This window comes from Corella eumyota, chromosome 2, assembly GCF_963082875.1.
Source record: "Corella eumyota chromosome 2, kaCorEumy4.1, whole genome shotgun sequence".
NCBI classification, from domain to species: Eukaryota; Metazoa; Chordata; class Ascidiacea; order Phlebobranchia; family Corellidae; genus Corella; species Corella eumyota.
In genome coordinates this window covers 8518696-8532065 of record NC_137491.1, presented here as the reverse complement: position 1 = coordinate 8532065, position 13370 = coordinate 8518696, and the positions used below count along the sequence as shown (strand labels likewise).

General features: G+C 27.0%; 2 protein-coding genes across 3 annotated transcripts in view; one reads left to right on the top strand and one right to left on the bottom strand.

Moving 5' to 3' along the window:
* The window catches only part of LOC145743991 (myosin-13-like), a 57564-nt gene that overhangs the window by 34271 nt on the left and 9923 nt on the right, over positions 1-13370 (top strand). The window lies entirely within an intron of this gene.
* On the bottom strand, positions 19-11326 carry LOC145741867 (polycystin-2-like protein 1). 2 transcript variants are annotated; one of them, XM_082559535.1, is made up of 21 exons: positions 11187-11326; positions 10189-10287; positions 9595-9747; positions 8977-9090; positions 8335-8465; positions 8030-8164; positions 7784-7911; positions 7490-7577; positions 6405-6544; positions 5728-5839; positions 5502-5618; positions 5137-5324; positions 4713-4877; positions 4420-4540; positions 4220-4318; positions 3895-4028; positions 3555-3672; positions 2778-2980; positions 2492-2639; positions 1460-1595; positions 19-1355 (listed from the first exon to the last, which is right to left on the bottom strand). In XM_082559535.1, the coding sequence occupies exons 1-21, from the start codon at positions 11254-11256 to the stop codon at positions 1267-1269; spliced, it is 2688 nt and encodes an 895-aa protein (XP_082415661.1). In that variant the 5' UTR covers positions 11257-11326; the 3' UTR covers positions 19-1266. The 2 variants fall into 2 exon arrangements, with proteins under 2 accessions (XP_082415661.1, XP_082415663.1); XM_082559537.1 differs by lacking the exon at positions 7490-7577 and adding an exon at positions 7134-7209.

Genomic DNA, 13370 nt, shown 5'->3' with positions numbered 1-13370 from the left:
ACAACGAAGCAATTAGCCTACTAAGACTTTATTTTTTGCACCACACTACAGTACGTTAAGAGCATAGCACCAAATAGAGCACCATTTGTACAACACGAAAATCTACACACGCATATTCACAACAACACATCTAAGACCAACACAAAAGTAACCAATATGAACTTTAAAACAAACTGAAAAGTAATTATAAAGAAGTAGTAACCTTGAGAAAACGATAATGGGTAAAATCTCAACACAAATTGCAAAGCAAATCTCTGCAAATTACCCTCGTATGAAAAAGCAGTGGCAAATAGATCGTTGATTGAACAATATTAATAAATTGATGACACCGGTCAAACAACAACAATTCTAGATTCAGTGCAATGCTAAAGAAGAAAAATTAAGTGCGTAAAAAAAATTAAAGTAAATGTAACGTTAAAACGAGTGTACATAAACTAATTATCCCAATACAGTTTCACAATATAAAAAATATTACCAAAGTCAGTATTCAAACTATAAGAATTAAAAAGTATAAAAGATGTTGGGTACACAAAATGAATATAATAAAAAAGTTAGAATTGATAACACAATTTTTAACAAAAAACATATATAATAAAATGCCATGTTTAGTTAAAAGAAATTATTTGGTATATTTTGTATGTGATAAATACTTTTTAGTAATAAAGGCTGATGATTAAAGGTTAAAAAGTAAGCGCAGGATTACAAACATATTTAATATAAGAATAAAGTATTGTCACAATGTTTCCTTAGTAATTAGGATAAATAGAAAAAGGCTAGAAAAAACTAAAAGTACAAAACATCAATTGCAGTTCGCATACCGCTACCAAAAATATTTAGATTAAAAACAATTTTACCAAAGTGGGTAACATAGTAACTGGAATAGACAATTGGTTAAAATAAGTTATTGCTGTTTTACCATGAAATTATTAGTTAAAGTTACTGATAAATTAATATGTTGACAGCATACAATAGGTAGATAAAAATATTAAAAATTACAACAAATATTAACTTACTATGAGTGATAAAATACTATGGTAGTAAAATGTTTTAAACCTAATTTTAAATAGTACAAGCCACATAAGCCAGTTTCTTTAAATGTGAAAAAATCAGTTTCTTCCTAAAATCGGGAATTTTTAAATATCTAAATCATAAAGAAGTCTTATAAACAAGATGACCGCTTCAACGTTCATGATTTTTTGGTTTGTACAAGAGCACGATTTAAAAGAAAAATCAACAACAACATTCTGTACAGTGACAACATTAAAGTTAAGCAATACTACTTGATGGGTTAACTCCACTTCCTCTTCCTCGGGTTCCTGATGTAGAGACTGATGATCCGGAGGCAGTGGACCTCCCTAAAAATGGATAAAATTTAAATTTTTTGAGGTTTAACAATTTCTGTTAGAACATTTGGTTTTGCATTAACTTTATTTCAAGTAATCTTTAAAGGAAATCCTACCTGATGCAGGTCGGTTACCGTTTCTTCCACTTAGAGCTATAGAGGCATCTGAATCCCAACGAGCAAGCTCCTCTCGAACTAATCTTTCCATCTGCTCCTTCTGTAACTCATCATCACTTCTTCCATTTCGCTCCTCCTGTAAATAAAACAATAGCAAAAAAATTTATATAAATTCATTTGTACATAAACAACATCAATTAAGACAATGAACTTTTTAAGAACATTTAAAGAAATTTTGTGTGCATATTATTCAAAAAACAATGGACTTACTGAATTGTGTAGACTACTTAAAACTAGATTTTTGTTTTATTTCTTATTCCTTTACTTTTATTAAAACTAATCGCAAAAAGTTGACTATAAAAAAAAAGAAAATATAAAATTATATTTTTATTATGTGATCAATAAAAAGTGCCAAGTTTATGTTGTTTAGGATTGTTATTTATTTTTTTTTGCTCTCTTCTGATTCTTTTTTTTCCCTTTTTCTCTCTTTTTTCTCCTTTTTCTTTTTTGCCTTTTCTAATAATTTACTTTCTCTCATTGAATTCTCATTTTGCTAAAAGTGGAAAATATTAACTTATCCCTTTTTTACTTAAACTTTTCAAGGTTAGAAAGCTAATTTATCTAAACCAAAATACTAACACTTTTGTTGTGAAATGTAAAATATACAAAATTTATATAACGTCAATTAACCATGAAAAGAGTAATCATATCAAAGCCTGCATAGCCCTTGGTTAACCCCCAACACAATAACAAAGGATATTGTTTTATTTGGCTCACTGGCCCCACACCCTACTCACATTTCTAACAATAGCATCTCTGACGTAATAACACCCCTAACTAAGGCGTAACCCTGGCTTACTTAATCCTTATGCAAAATAAAATACTTTTTCTTAAATCAACAAATTAATTCAACTTTAAAAAAAACCAACCAACTATTGCATTAAAAAATTAATTAAAAATTTATTTATACAAAAAAACATTAAAATCTGGTGTTTTTAACTTTAAAAACTAATATTAATTTTTTGACTCTACCTCTGATATGTTATCGAGTAGTTTTCCCATTGTTTCTCTTCGCTTCAGTTTTGCACGTTCCATGGCTTCAAGTTTGACTATGACTGCATCAATCTTTGAGACAATCGACCCAATGCTATGCTCCATTCTGTCCACTCTTCGTGACAAACTAAACAAAAAAGAAAAATTAATTAAAAATTTAAAATGTACATTTTACACTAATTATTGTTTTTTGATAAATTTAAATCTTAAAAACTATATTCTTTATTAAATCAAAAATGTGAAGTTTTACTTAACAATAACTTACATTTGGAAATCATCTTTTGAGACAAAATTTTTTGAGCTGAGTCGTCGCTCGTCATCGTCATAATCGTCGTCATCACTTTCGTTTGCTGAGTCATGACTCACATGACTGAGGGCACCCTTTGACCTAGCTGACGGAGGTCGACCTGCACCAGAGTCAACACCCTTGTCTCGCTCCATCTCGTCAAGTTCATTGCTCAGTTCAACCTAAATCAAAAAATATTATAGAATTTAAATAAATTTTCAAATAAGAACAAAAATGATTTATTATGTTCTTTTTTATTTATTATGTTCTTTATTATGTTCATTAGGAAACAAAAAAAGTATTTGGTTAGATATAAAAACATTATGATGTTTTTGTTGGAGTTTTAAAGGGAGGATTTCAGGGTTTTCCTTAGGTAAAGTCTCAAGTTAATATAATATATTTTATTGTCTAAACTTAACCTGAGGCTTACAATATTATAAAGTTAATCCTACCTTTTGATCATCCAATTCCAGCTTGTGTTAGCAATAACATTAATAATTTATATTTAATTATTTATTTATTACTGACGTCAAACCGAACTAATTTAAACCACAAAAACATAAAATTTTTTAGGAAATGTCAGAGATAAAAGGAAATTTTGACAACTTCTTGTAAAAGAGAATAATCTTTTAAACTGTGACGGCAATGGAATTATATTTAAAACTTTTAACAAATTGAATTCAAAAAACAGTTTTTTATTATTTTTTGGGGGTTTGATAATTTTTTATATTGATTCAAAAGACAATGAGTTTTTACCTTCTGTTTTTCAAGGTCAGCATGTAATTTTCTCTGTTCGTCCTCATTGAGAATCATGTCACCATCCTGATCATATTTTGCAAACACCGCCTCAATTTCAGCATCAGGAATACCTCGCCTGAAAATAATAATTATGTTGTTTGTTAGACTTGATGTATTTGGTTGTAATTTAGGTTAATTCATTTGATGTCAGTTTTTTTAAAGTTTATTCTGGTAACTATTAATAATTTGCAAGTTGACAATCAAAAATAATGAAGAAACAATTTAAAATTTTAATTTTAGCCAAAAAATAAGAAAAAAAAGTAAAAATCAATATGTACAAAGTTAAAATAAAATTTACATCTTGAGGTCAAGTCTCCACTCCTCCCAATCCAAACTTCGATCCTGGTTGAGATCAGCTGAGTGAATAGCATCTTGGATGTCTCGTATTCGATCTTTTTTTAAGGATAACTTCTCCAAAACTTTGTTGTAACCCTAAAAAAGAGTTTATTGACAGAAAAGCAAATCGAAAAAAAAAAGAATCAACTATTAAGTTAAATAAATTTAATAAAAAATACACATATTAAATTAAATACTTTTTTATATATTTTATTGCATAAAATTAGTTTAAATTTTTAGATTTTTTACTATTTATATAAATAGATTTAGGTTTAGTTTTTACTTACCCGTTTTAGGTAATCCGATATCTCAAATTCACTTTTCTGCATGGATATTTCCGCTTTGACTTCTGAGTAAGTGTCATTAATAATAGCCAAGAACATGTTCTGCAAAAATTAAAAAAATAAATGTTGATTACTTTATTTAACAATTATATTACAAATATTTTTTTATATTGGGTTAGCATACATTAAAATTATTGACTTACCAATAGAACGAAAAAGACGAAGAACACATATGTAAGAAAGAATATTGGGCCAAGAACTCGGTTAGCTGCCTCCAACTCATGGAAATTGAAGTCACCCAAAATGATTCGAAATTGAGTATAACTAAAAATAAATAGCATTTTTACCCAAATTTTAGCAAGAAATCATAATGAAGGCATACCCAATACTAATATTACCACAATTATTATTATTTTATTGCATACATTTATATTTATAATATACATGAAATTTGTTAAATATTTAATCATAAATAATTCTTTGATTAAAATCTTACATGCTCTCTGGGAAGGTGCTGAAATCTTTGACTTGAGTTCCAAATACCAGGTAACCAAGTTGTGCATATGCAAGAAATATGATGAAAAACATGATGGCAAAACCAGCAATGTCCTTGGAACAACGAGATAGGGTGGATTGAAGTTGGGTCATGGTACGATTAAAACTGAAAAAAAAAAAACGGAAACTATTTTTAAAATATCCTAAAGAGTTGTATTTACAAAAAAGAAAATTTAATAAAAGGCAGTACATATACTTAAAAAAGTATGCGTATTATTTGGTTTAAAAAACATTGTTTAAAATTGAAATGAGGTTGGCAAAAATGCTCACATTCTGAATTTTTACGTCTACTCATCAACCCCATAGAAATTGAGTATTTACAGGACATAAACATTTTATAGATGACATATTAAACCTACACATACCTGATGTATTTAAAAATTTTAATCCATGCAAAGAACACCACGATGGCCACCATGTTGTTATATTGCATCTGCCAGAAACCGAGAAACTCAAAATCAGGATAAACTAATGGTTGTTGTAGCAAAGTGCCAAGCAGGGTGTCAACTTTAATCGTGCGATAAATGTTGAAGGAAAATGCAACAAGAGATAACTGTAATAATTCGAATAATAAAATTTGAAATCAAAGTTTTTATCGTACAAAAAAATTTTATAACAAAAATTAAAAAAATATTGTTATATACGGTATTATGGTTGAAAACAATTGAATTATGTGTTGCTTAACAAAATTAGTAAATTTTGTCATAAAAGTTGGATGTGTAATATTTACTGCAATGACAAGAAGGTCCAGGCAATTCCAAACACTTTTAAAGTAGGAGCATTTATGTTTTTTGATTTCCAATATTTCTTCAATGATGTAATAGAAAATGAACAACATATACAATGCCTAAATACAATCAAAAATTAATTTACAAAACATAAAAATGTCACTTTTTTTACAGCTGTAATATGGATGACTAATATGCAATAATAAAGGATTATTTTTAATTTTTTACCTCACAAGCCATTAAAAAGTAGTCGTATGTGGTAACATATCTAATAAGTTTAACAGTCCGAAACTGCCATGATGGTACAGCACCACCTGTAGCTGGAAACTCAACAACCAATCTAAAAAATAAACAATATTAGATAGATTAAGAAAAAAAAACTAGGGTTATAATTTTAATTTTATTTGTATGGGTGTTTAGAATTTTTTATACAGGTAATTCTTTACAATAATTTCTTTTTAAGTTAAAAATCTTCAATGCACTAAAAATCAATAATTAAAAGTGTCACCCATAGCTTAGAATGCATTTTAAAAGTTTTTAGGCCAAAAAATAACCACTTCAATACAGGGTAGAAATTTTGTAATAACAATGAAGTGGTGCTTAACAGACTAGAGCTAATCGAAGAAAACAATTCGTGGATAACAAACGACTATAACAACATTCAACTATTACATCACAATGGTTTAAGACTCTTAGAATATCTACCACAGGAAATAAAATGACATTTTCAAAGCTAAATTTAATTTTTACAGTTGTGTGATATTGGCACATGTTTTAAAATGTAAATAAAAAATAAATAAGTAAATAAACAAACAAAAAAATAAACAGTATTTAAACAAATTGAAAACCAAGAATTATTTTACAAAACATTGTTAATTATTTTTCCAAATAGAAAGTACTGGTACCTTATAACACAGAAAAGATTGATGTTGGCATTGTAGACGGTAAAATCCACAAACACCACTCTTGTACCACGATCAAGCCAACGATTTTCCTTTAAATTTTCAATTATCGCAAGTGATTCTGATTTCGTATTGAGCAGATCCTAAGAAATGTAAATAGTGTTGAGGTCAATGTTGAAATTAATAAAAAACATCCTATAATAAAATTTGAGACTATTTCATAAGCATTAAAGGAATATTAGCAGTCAAATTTTTGAGACTTGAAGAGAATAAATATATCAAATTATATTACAATTAGATAAATTAACTTTAAAATTTTTGTTTCCATTGATTTCTTAGTAATCACACAATTAAATCAGATTTTCTGTTTTTGCAACTAAAAACGATTTTTTTACACAATAATCACATCCTGATCACCAAGAAATAAAATAGAATAAATCAATTTCAGGTAACACAACAAAACTCATTTTTTTGTAAATAAATCACAAAAAATGTTATTCAAATAAATTAGATTTTTATTTAATATAACTTACTTTCTTAAAATCAAAATTTAATTTTTTACATTTTCTTTAATTTAATTAGATCCACTCAAAAATCAAATTTAAATCATGCAAACATAACAAAAAATAATTAAAATCATTGATGTTCAATCCACCATCAGTTTGCAAATAAAATTAATTTTTTTCACTGGATTGGCAAATTAATTTTTGTTGCTACCATCACACATGGTACCTGGTAATAACCATTTTCAGAATAATGGCCTGCATTTCCTGAGTAGCCTTGCCCGGCCGATAGAAAATAATTCCAACTGAATCGTAAGATTAAATAGTAATAAAAGTAAACAAAAAACAAGGGGGCTCAACACTGACTGTTTGGAGACTGGTTTTGCAAATCATTAATCAACAAAAATATCAATTTTAGATCAATAGAAAGCATAGGATTCAAAACATTTGTCTCTTTAAATTTTTTTTCCTTAAATTTTGGATTTACCAAATAATTTTGTAGATTTTTTTGTAGTCAAAAATTGTTTAATCCACAACAAAAATTCCAAACAGTCATTGTTGTTGTGCCCACCCATATATCTCTACCTGATAATACCCCCCTCCTCCGTAATTAAACTCTAACTTGCTCCAGTGACCCGATCCATCTAACTCAGCCTCAGATCGATAAACCCAACTGATTTGTGGTGCAAGACATTTATTTATTTTACAATTTAAAAAAAGTTATAATATTTAAACTAATAGTAAATCTTAATTTCTATATTTAAACTGATCTTGAAAGCATATGCTTGGATTAGCCTACCTTTAAAAATATTTTTGTAAGAAAGTTAACCATGATATTGTATAATTAACTGTTAAAATGTATTTTTAGTGAGAACTTACGCTGTGCTGTTCTGTTCATCTTCTGGACCAAACGGTGCAGTATCCTCTTTGTCCTTGGCATAAGAATCATAACAAGCTGTTATCTCCTCCTGGAAGTCAGGATGGACTTCACAAGATCCATTTCTCACCTATAAAAATAAATGCATTCAAAATATGAAAATTTCAGTTTAAACACATAATTTAGTTAGGCAAACTTTTAAGGTGGACTAGTTGTAAGTGATTTTATGCTTAAATTTATTTTTTTACTTTAATTTGTCTGACTCTGGGCACTCCTAGCAGTTTGTTCTCATAATAAATATATCCAAGATCTTCTTCTGATAAGTTTTGATTATTATACCAAGTTTCCCAATATAAACCATCCATAAGTGGACCCTCCGAGAACTAAAAAAAGAAATTAATTAAAAATTTGTGAATTAAATATAACTGAATCCACAATAAAAATTTTTAAATATTAAAACACTTTCGTTAATAGTACAAAGAAAAAGGGACTATTTTACTCTTTTTCACACAAATACCCAAAAAAATTTAATAAAAAAACTTGATTGACTTACTCTCCAGAAATCCTGCATTGTTGTCATTCCTCTGAAAGTGTTTTTGGTGACTGGAAATTGGCTGTCGATAAACAAATCCTGCATTACTTTAGTGTAATAATAATGAGTTGAACTTGTCATTCCAAATGTCACTGAAAATTAAAAATTCTATAATTTTTAAAAAGTTTAATATTTTTCAATATTTTAATTTTTTTTAAACATTTTTTGTGTTAGTATTAAATGTACATAAAGATAAACTTTTTTTTGGTAATTTAAACCAGATCAAATAATAATTTAAGTTCTTACAATAAATTAATATAAAAAAATGTCGAAAAATTTGTCAAATTTAAAAAACAGGTCTTTTAACAAAGTGAACAACATATAATTGATTGGTAACTTATTAATTATTAAATTTAATAACATTTAAAACATGATGATAAATATAAGATGCCTATGAATTATAAATGCTTTCTTATCTTACACTATTATTAGAGTTAATTTCAATGAATAAAATATTAAATTAAAATAAATTATTCATGTAAAACATAAAATAATTGAAGTTATATTTGTTTGGAAAAAAAATTTAAATGTTATCTGTCGTATAAAATTTAATGGAAAGTCAAAATATTTTTTTTTCGAAAAAAATTTTTTTTTTTGACTTACATATACACAAGGTAATAAGAAAAAAGATGTAAATAATAAGTTCCCGAATTGTTGTTCTTATTAACAACTCACGGTCCTGGTTTGTGTCTTCTGTCTGTCTTGTTCCCCATAAACCTTATTAAAAAAATTGAAAATTTAATTAATATATAAATATTTTTTAAGTCATCTTATTTTTTTATTAATTGGGTTTTATCTTTTTGGAAGATAACCACCAAAATACTATATAAAACAAGATTTATATTTATTAGATTTGGAAAAAAATAATTTCATATTTTAAGTATTAAATAACATTTGTATTTTAATTGGCTATTTCAAATGGCTATATATACATAACACCTAATAAAGGTGCCAATTGCTTTGTTACCACATAAAGGCTATTACGAAATTCGAGACTTTAGTGAAGAAAAAAGTCTGTATTGTAACAATACAAAACTAAGCTACAGAAGTGCTAAAACATGTGTAACAATTTACACCTTCTACTAGTAATAAGCTATTAATTACAGTGTTACAAAATATGAAAAGCTGAATAATACGTAGACTATTTGTTTTTGGATCTTTACAAATAAAAAAATAAAAACATTTTTAAAAGGTGTATTTTTTATGTTTTATTTGTTTTACCTCTTAATTTTGATTTAAAAACTTTCCAGATTCCCTTGCGATCATCTCCAGCATCATCTCCATAATCACTGATGGCATCATTTCTTTGAACCCCAGCAGAAACATACATTTCACTGGACATTGCTGTCGGCTCATTATATTTGTCATTAAAATCTGAAAAATGGAAACACATTAAAATGTTGTATAAATCTAAAAAAATAAATGAAATCAATTTAAATTGTGTTCTCACAAATCAATAATTTATAAAATCTGAATAATGTTGGACAGTTCGAAAATATTCATGAACAGAAATTATTTCATCCACTTAAACACTGAGAACAAAACAAATAAGGTGCCAAACATTGAAATTTACACATAATTTACAATGTCAATTTTGGTTGTTTAAATACCTAAAAGGTATTTATAATATATTAAAAAAATACACAAATTTATTTTATATACTAAAAAAAAATACAAAAGGATAGATTTCAATTGTTTTTTGTCATTAACCACACAAACAATACAACATTATATTGAAAGGCCTGGGGCATAAAACAAAATTCAAGGTGAAAAAATGCCTTAAAACTAATAATTATTTTGGCTTAATTTAATTACCGGGATAGCCAGTGGTGTTAATTATAGGAGGTCCATCGTTATCGAATGCATCATTATCCCAAGCATTTCTTGAATCTGCACTCCCAGGTCTATGGCTACCTAGAAATTAACATTGACATTTTATATTTTATTCAAATTTGTGTTCCTTTTAGTGCACATTTGAATTTAAACAAAAACTATTTAAATGCTTGCATACTCCTCACTGCTTTTTTTATAAAATAAAAAGTTTAAAAAACAATAGGAATATAAAAAGACAAATCACATCTACCTGAGGGCATTTCTTTTTATCAACTTCTTTAATTTAAAACTGACTTAAATTTCTGCAAAATAAATTTAAACCCTGCTAAACCTATTAGAAATACATCAATATAGTCATAATTAAAACCAATCTTAGTTTTACATACAAAAATTCGCCTTAAAATCTTTACAAAAATTAAATTTCTAACTGTATAATGCAATAGGAAGCAGTACTGCAAATTAACTGTAAATAGGAAATCATAATGTATCCCTTTATTCTAATTCTCTAAATTATATTGTTCAAAACTAAATTACAAAATGCACAAAAGACATTCTGCCATTGCTTTAACTGGTTAAAATTGTGTGCACTATAATTGAAATATAGAATTTCAAATATATGCATGTCTAATAAATTATGTATCAAAACTACGATGCTTATTGTAGAGCTACTTCTCTACTTTCATTTAGAGAAAGTTATGTCGCAGGCTGTTCTATTTCTGTTAACATGGCAGTTTAAGTACCACTTTCTTTATTTATTTAATTGTTGGGTAGTCTGTGGGTTATTTTCTTAAGCATGTAAGTCTGTAAATGACATGCTTAAATGCTTAAATACACTTTACCAAAAACTGGTAGTAAATTAAAATTAATCTTATTTATAGATAAAAACTATTAACATATTTTTCACACTGTTTTAAAAAACATTATATACATTTAAACAGGCAGTCAGTAGACAAGAAATAAAACGTAAAAATAACACTGACCTTGACTTATTTGATCCAATTCAAACCCTTGCTGTGGTGTTAAATTGGTAGGACTTACTCTCTTAGACATATCAATTCATTTACATTACAAGTCCACTTATAACAATTTGATTGGCAAAATTTAAAATCAATATTAATCTAAAAAAAATACTTTCAGACTTTATAACTCTAAAATTGCTAAACCGCTAATTTTGTTCATGGTGCAGTAATGACAACTTAAGTACAAAACAAACTTTAAGTTAATTAGATAAATGTGTTGTGACAAATTTCTGTTTTTTTTAACGAAACAAGTAGAAACAGATGCTTTAAAATATATTAATATTAAATATTAATATCGGAAACAGTTTGACAGTTGACGTCATAAGTAGTAAGAGGATTTTTTTGTTTTGGTAGCCAAATAATAAACTGGAAAATGATCAAGGATTTTGACGTGAAAATTTGGTTGTTGTAAAATCATAAGTATATTAATTAGAAACGGCATTTTTGGCTTTTTATCTTAAATAACTATCTAATAATTCTTAACGTATTGATTTTTTAAACTAAAGTTTACAATTTATACTTCATACAGTAACTTTTATTTTTAACATTTTGTTATTGTTAAAGAAAGAACCTGCTAAACATGGGCTTATAATCATTACCAAAGCAAGAAACAAAAAATTAATGCAGCATATTTTATTAAAAATGAATTTTTTTACGACGCAGTGAAAAATGAGTCAGTCGCCAAAAGACGAATTTATTACTAAAAATGAAAACAGAAAATGTCTTAGTTAAATCACCCATGAATCAAAGCTAAAAAAAATTTAAAAATTTATTTAGAAATATTTTATACCTAAACCTTTTTTACGACTAAATAGTGTTACACAAATTGTTGTGAAAAAAACCTTGCAGGTATTCTAAGCTTTTGATTGCATCTTGTTTAAAGTATCATCGAGTTCGTGTTGAGGCCTGCGGTCTTTGCCAAATGTTAAGAAGTTGGCTTGTTTTATCTAAACTTAGGCTACTTAAAATCATAACATTAATATTTTTATTTTTACTTCATCACTTAATTGTTTTTTACAATACTGTAAACAAAATATATTGCTTACGAGTTTGATTTACAATTTATCAACAAGTTCTTGGGTTTTGGTCAAATTCTTTTCATCTTCCTCGTCTTGGTTAGAAATTTCAGTTTTCCATTAAGTTTTTGTTAAAATTTTACTGATTCATCGTTGCGTCGTTGTTCTTTTTAGTTTATTTTTAATTAAGTATACTATTCCAGATTTACAATTCGTGTTAACCCAAATTTTTCTAAAGTCATCTTAAGATATGGAGCTATCTTAGACAGCCTTACAACCTAAAATTGCTATCTTAAAGTAAGTTTCTTCCTAGGTTATAACTTAAAACAAGAACAAACTTATGTTAACAAATATAGGGACAAGCAAGTGCTTGTGACATGATTTTAGACTACAATCCATCTAAGGCGAAACTTATTCTTGTGAATCCTGAAATATAAAAAAAAATTGTTATTTGTGCTAGATTATATAAATTATTATTTTTTTTCGAAATATTATTGTAGTATGTAAACTTACCAAGTTGTTAATTGTCTTCATTTTTGGTAATGAAGCGACTTGTCGAATAAGTATACGTAAAAATTGTAACAAATAAACTTAATGTACTCCTATTTTTTTATTAAAATTTTATTCCTATTAAATAAAATTGTCAATATATTAAAAATTAGCAACTCTTTTGCCTTTAAAAACACGCGTTGTATGACGTCATGCTAAAGCGACTCCTGGAAAATTTCTTCACCACATGACTTCGAGCTTAATTCAAAATTGTGTAGAAAATCAACCGTGTCATTTGCTTACTTGTTTTACTCAGTATAAACAAAAAAATCAGCTGTAGAGCAAATCAAAAACAGGAACTGAATTTTTAGTTTTAATATTTAATATTATGTTTTTATACGTAAACTGCGTTATTTGTAGAATCTGGAATATTAAAGAAAGTATAATACTTACATATACTTTACAATCGAATATCGAGAAATTTGCGATTAACAAGTACTTATTTTCTGGCCCTCCAATGTCAGAATGTTATTTAACTACTGCAGAAAATATTGTTTATTTAACCAACTTCATTAAAAATACCAGGTATGTATTATTTTCTTTGTATTATATAAGCTGTATTATGTATTATATAAGCTTT